The 6,000-nt window shown below is 53.4% G+C and overlaps 1 protein-coding gene across 1 annotated transcript in view; it reads left to right on the forward strand.

Moving 5' to 3' along the window:
• Window positions 1–6,000, forward strand: part of IQSEC2 (IQ motif and Sec7 domain ArfGEF 2) — a 78,348-nt gene that overhangs the window by 23,038 nt on the left and 49,310 nt on the right. The window contains exon 2 of the mRNA XM_007457343.1: window positions 1,028–1,057. Coding sequence (XP_007457405.1) covers window positions 1,028–1,057 — 30 coding nt within the window. The remainder of the gene's footprint in view (window positions 1–1,027; window positions 1,058–6,000) is intronic.

Raw genomic sequence — 6,000 nt, forward strand, 5'->3', positions numbered from 1 at the left:
TCTGAAGTCTGCAGTGGGAGTGGGGGTGGGGGAGGGAGGGGAGCAAAGGAGGAAGAAGAGGACAGAGGGGACAGGGAAGCCACTTCACACACTCTCCCCGCTTCTTCCAAGTGGCCTGGTCCTTCTTCCTCCCTTTCCCCACCCCCAAGGACAGTTACACTGTTCCTCCCTACACACACACACACACACACACACACACACACACACACACACACTCTTTTAGGGAGGAACAGCCGGAGGGGGTGTGGGTCGGGTTTCACTCATTCTCTCAGTCCCCTCAAAGCTGTCCCCAGTGCCACTCTCTTCTCTTGCCCTTCCTTTGCCTCTGAGGGGGCCTCACAATGAAGAAGGCAGACCAATGTAGTAGAAAGGAGCCCAGCAGCTGACTCACTCACCCCTCTCAGCCTCATTCTTGTCATCCAGAAAATAAGCAGGTTGGACCAGGCAATTGGCAAAGCCTTTTCTATGTTGTTAATAATACCTGGCATTTGTCTGCTGGGCTGCAAAGGGCTTAATCATCCCAACAGCCCTGCAAGGATTGGCCTCGTGTTACAAGTGAGGAGACTGAGGCTCAGATTCCAAGCAGGGAGGTGATTTGCCCAGGTCACAGAGCTGGTAAGTGGCGGAACCAGTATCTGAGGCTTGGTCTCTCTGTGTTTAAACCTCCGGCTCTGCCCCTGGCCACAGCTGCAGGCTGCCTCTCAGCCACTCGGAGGAAGGCTCTTCACCGTGACCCACTAGGCTAGAACATGGTTGGTTCCTGGCACCTCCTCGACCTCACCTCCAACCATTCTTCCCCTCACTCATCCCACCCCTGCCACACTGTCCTCCTCCGTGTCCCAACAACTGGCCAGGCCCTCCGCCACCTCATGGCCTATGCACTGGCCATTCTCTCTGCACGAAATGCCCTACCCTTCATTTTCATGATGCGTGTGCTAGGTCTCAGGGCCGCTGCATAGGGCAGAGGGAGGAGAGGAGGAGAGGGCCTATGCTGACTGTTGGGTTTTTTTCTCTGTTTCTCTTTCAGATCTGATGGTGAGAATTCCAGAACAGTCAGGTCAGTACCTCTTTCTTTAGTAGTGCTTGGGAGTTGGGGCAGGGACTGGGGTGGGGGCCTCGGGCTTGTCACTTCGGGATCCATGGGAGGGGCGGGGGCCAACTCCAGGGGTTTTGTCCCACTGGTATTAGGGGTGGGGAGGGGGCAAGCGTAGGGAGGGGGTTGAAAACTCTTCCTTAGTCTTTCTGACCCTAGCTGATTTGGGGGCTCGGCTGAACACTGGAGGGGCTCATGGGAGCTACCTAGATGGGAAAGCTGACCTGCAGAAAGGTCAGCTCTGGACCCAGGACCTTCTCCCCCTCCCCTCCCGGGAGAAGGGGACACAATAGAAATGGGGCTTCCCTGGTCTGGCGTTTGTGCTCCACCCTGACCTGCACTAGCCCTGAGTAGTGTGGTTTGGATGAACTTTTGATGTGACACATTCCAGTCATTAGAAATATACCTTATATTTAAGTGTAACAAGTGCCCTTTTTTTTTTTTTTTGCATGCTTGGTGAAAAAGGTTTACAAGCATCAATCAGTAAGTTTTCAGGGTGTGATCAATCTGCCATTTGGGGGTAAAACTGGGGTTAGGGACAAGGACTATTAGTGCATTTCCCAGGCCTTAACCCAACAGAAGCTTCGTGAAAACACAAGTGTCAAGGATAGGGACTATGTGGGAATGATGAGGGGCTCAGGGTAGGGTCCAGTCAGAGAGCATCCAGGCCAGGGGTGATGCAGTGGGCCTCTGAAATGAGATGGGTCCAGGCAGCAGAGTCATGAAATGGGCTCACTCGGTTCCAGCCAGGGCTTGCAACTAACATATATAACACCTATGTGAAGAGTAGAACCCACTGCGTGGATCAGTTGGAGGAATGTTCCCTTTCCACAGGGCTCCTGCAGCCCCTCACCAGGGTTCCTGGCTCAGTGAGTAGAGCACAGGTTGAACTTCAGCCGCGACTCATGCCCTCTTGGCTGTGAACCCTTGTGCAAGGCACTGCTTGTCCAACCATATGCAGCAGCCCAGGTCCTGTCATCCAGGCAGTGGATATGGGAGAGGGGCAGAGGATCCCAGCAGCCAGACGGAGATGCGTAATGAGACACGCTGTGTCCTTGCATCCCAGGCAGGGGGATGGGATGAGCACACTGGTGCCCTGGGCCACGGTAGGGCTGTGGGATGGGAGCACACTTCGGCCAGCAGGAAAACAGGGGAAGTGTGATAGATACAGTCAGGCCTAGTGTCCAGGCAAGGGGTATATGACGAGATGCAGTTAGTCCTGGCATGCAGCCAAGGAGTATGGCCTGGGCACAGCCTGTCCTAGCATTTAGGAAGGCACTGGTCTAGCAAAGGACACTGATCCCAGTGCCCCACTGTGGGTTTGGAGAAAGACAGCTTGGGCTGACTCCGAGCACAGGCCCCCAGGCATCCCCGTTGATATGCCTGCGACTTGTCAAGGAACACGACTGAAGGCATCTCTAGCTCTTCCTGGCAGGGGAGTTCCTAGGACCTATAGCTCAGGGTTTTAATAGTTATTATAATCATAAATCATATGATGATGTACATTGGGCCTTTACAACTTACAGAAGTTGTCAGGGACTTTCTTTTGTTTGATCCTCCCAGTGACACTGTAGGTGGAACCTGGGCTGCCCTTATCATTATTTTACAGTTGAGGAAACTGAGGCTCAGGCTGGTTATGGGTTTTGCCCACAGCCGTGCAACTTATTTATGGCTGAGCCAGGATTCAAACCCAGGTCTGCCTGGCACCAAGCCCAGAGCCCTGCCCATGCCATCCCTGCAGGAACTTTCGACAGCCTTGCAGATAATAATAATCATCCTCATCCTCATGCTAATATTAGTAATCATAGCAGTTATCATTTGCTCCTCACATACTAAGAACTCTGAATGTGATCTTATTTAATGCTCACAACAGCCCTATTAGGCATGGATTGGGATCCCTGATTTACACATGAGGAAAATGAGGTTCCACAGAGGGTCAGTGCCTTGCCCAAGGAAATAAGAGCAATGGGGCAGGGTGGCATCACTCTGACTCATACCCTGGGCTGTCTGCTACCAAAGCTGGTATTTGTTTTACTGAGATGTACTTCCCGACATCCACCCTGGACCTACAGTCAAGGAGGCTACAGGGACCTTGCAGACTCGGCAACTGTGGAAGCAAGGGTCAAACTTGGACTGTGGAAGGGGCCTAAAATCTTGCAAATATGGTGGGAAGATCCTTTAACTTGGAACCAGAGCTGGGTGGGGTCATCTGAGGATGCTGTCAGGACCCGCATGTGAATTCTTGAGCTCACTTCAGTTAGGGGTCAGGGAGAGCTTCCTGGAGAAGGTGGTGTCTGAGCTGGGTCATGGAGGAATGACACACAGACTGTGTAAGGAGGGCATCCCTGTAAATGAAGCCAGCAGGCATCGGAGGTGAGGGGGGCTGGGTGGGGGCAGTTAGTCGGGCTAAAACAGTTCTGGGCAGGAAAGGAGCAAGTGTTAAAGTTCAGAACTGGTCTGGTCAGGACTGGGTCACAGACACCTTCTGTCATCAGTGGGAGCCGGGGGAGGCTGGAGGAGAGAAGGTGGGGCTCTGCAGCACAGAAAGGGCAGCAACTGGATCTGGGCAAAGGGTTCCATTTATGGCCAGGTCGCTTTCTAGTTATGTGACTTTGAAAAGATCTTTTTCCCCCCTGGAGCCCCAGGGTTGTCATCTAATAAACATTGTGTGTGTGGAGGGGAAAGTTTAGGAGGGTAGAAGGAACACGAAGGAAAGGAGCTAGACTTCGGCTGTTGTGGAAGTGGAATGGGAAGGAATGAGCAGGGTCGGTGGATTGAAACCCCCCCGTAGCAGGGCCCAGGCATGAGGGCTTCCAGGTATGGGGTGCCAGAGGAAGTGTGGAGTCTAATTAGAGCTGAACAGCTGGTGTTGCTAAAGGGCTGTGGGCAGAGGAAGGTGCCTGGACTTCCTGTAGATCCATGAGAAGTTGTCAGACCTACAGGCGCCTTAAATCCAGGTCCAGGAAGGGACTGGCGATGGCTCAAGATCACAAATTCGCTCTCAGCAGAGCCTGCTTCATAGCTGTGTGTTGTTAGCAAAGTCACTTGGCTTCTCTGATCCTTACTTTCCTCATCTGTAAAATGAGGTCAATAATTCTGACTTCTTTGGGTTGATGAGAGAACTTAAAGCAATGCTCAGCATGAAATGGTGGCTCAACATATTGTAGTGCCCTCCACCATCCCCTAACCCATTGCATTGTCATTTATGGGGCAGTCAAGCTTGAGATATGTGGAGAGGTGCAGAACTTGAAAACAGAGGGGCAGGAGGGGCTGATACCTCCGCCACCAGAAGAGGAGGGAGCCCAGGCCTAGAGGTGCTGCCGCTGCAGTGAGAGTCTGACTGGAACTTGGGGGCCCTGGGGACCAGGCCGGGGTTGACAGGCACGCAAGGATGAGAGCCAGAGGAGGTGGCCTGTTGCTAGGGAAGGAGGGAGGAGGTGGGGGAGCTGCTGACACCCGCAGAGCCAGGGACGTCCCCATGGCAACAGGAGCCGCTGCTGTTGGGAGGAGAAGTGGGAGGAGGAACCAACGCTGGCTCTGTTCCCAGAGGAGGCCTCCCACTCTGGGCCTCAGTGCCCCCATCTGTCCAACGGGAGTTTGGATTAGGTAATCTCTAAGATTCTCTCTTGTTTTGACCTCCTGGCAATCTGGGGTAGCTGAGACCTCACAGACCTTCCGTGGCTCCCCCATCCACATGTCCAAGACACAGCCAGTCCCCAGAGCTGCCCCAGCTGCTTCCAAATCTTCCCCGTGCTGCCTCCTGTTCACCGCAGCCTGGTTGCCTGCCCTGCCCAGCTCTCTGTTCCCACCACTTCCTTTTCCTGGAACCTTGTCACTTACCGCCTGCTGAATGCTCTCTGGCTCTGGTGGGTCCAACTCCAGCCCTGCACACTCTGGGGTGCCTTCCCTGGCTGCCTGAGTCCATCCTGACTGCTTCCTCGCTCCTGGGCTTCTTTGGCCCCACAGGTCTGCGCTCCTCCTGCTATCCTTAGTAATCGCTGCTGCAGTGCATGGAGCCACTTCTGAGAGCTGGGCTCCCCTTGACAGGCTCAAATCATTACAGTAAATTTATGGTGTCATATTGTGAATCCCCATTTTACATATGAGCCAATGCTCTGAGAGCTTATGTGGCTTGTCTGAGTTCCCCCGGGGTCCTATGTGGTGGAGCCAGGCTTGGAACTCAGCTCTGTATAATTGCTGCTACCCTAGGCCTGAGACAGAGCATAATTTATCAGCGGCAGCAGCACTTACTGGGTGATAGCTAAAGCCCATATATGCTGGCCACCATGCTGGGCACTTTACCTGTGTTTTCTCACTTCATCTTCACAATAATCCTATAGAGTATATATTCTAGTCACTTTACAGGTGAGGAAACTGAGGCTTTCAGAGTTAAAATAATTTACCCCCTCCCCGCCATAGAACTCAGATCGGAATCCAGACCATCAGAGTTGCGGTCACCATGCTATACCGGGGTTAACCCAGTTGTATTCCAGAAGCACGAACAGAGCATTCCCTATGTGCCAGGCCTGTGTTGGGTGATCCATGGGGGAGATGGAAGCGGGCTACAGACACAGATGAGCCAGCTCTGGCAAGCCCAAATGGGAGTGTGTTGATGAGGAGAAGCCAGTTGTAAGGACAAGAGGCTGGACGGGTAGAACTTGAATCTGACTGTGGGATGGAGGAGGAAGGAGGTGGGGTGGGGTGGGGAGGGAGATGGGTAGTTTTCCCAAAGGAGGTACCTTTTTCCAGGAAGCTCATGAGGGGCAAGAAGGGGTAAGGGGGTCCTCCTTCCCCTTCCTGTTAGTGTTCCCCTGCCCCAGCCTGGCCCAGCCCCAGGAAGTGGGTGACCCCTAAGCTGGCTGCATGCCTGGTTGGCACCAAAATAAACTTGCCTTCTCTCTCTTTCC

The sequence above is a fragment of the Lipotes vexillifer genome, unplaced genomic scaffold, assembly GCF_000442215.2.
Source record: "Lipotes vexillifer unplaced genomic scaffold, Lipotes_vexillifer_v1.1 scaffold1263, whole genome shotgun sequence".
NCBI classification, from domain to species: Eukaryota; Metazoa; Chordata; class Mammalia; order Artiodactyla; family Lipotidae; genus Lipotes; species Lipotes vexillifer.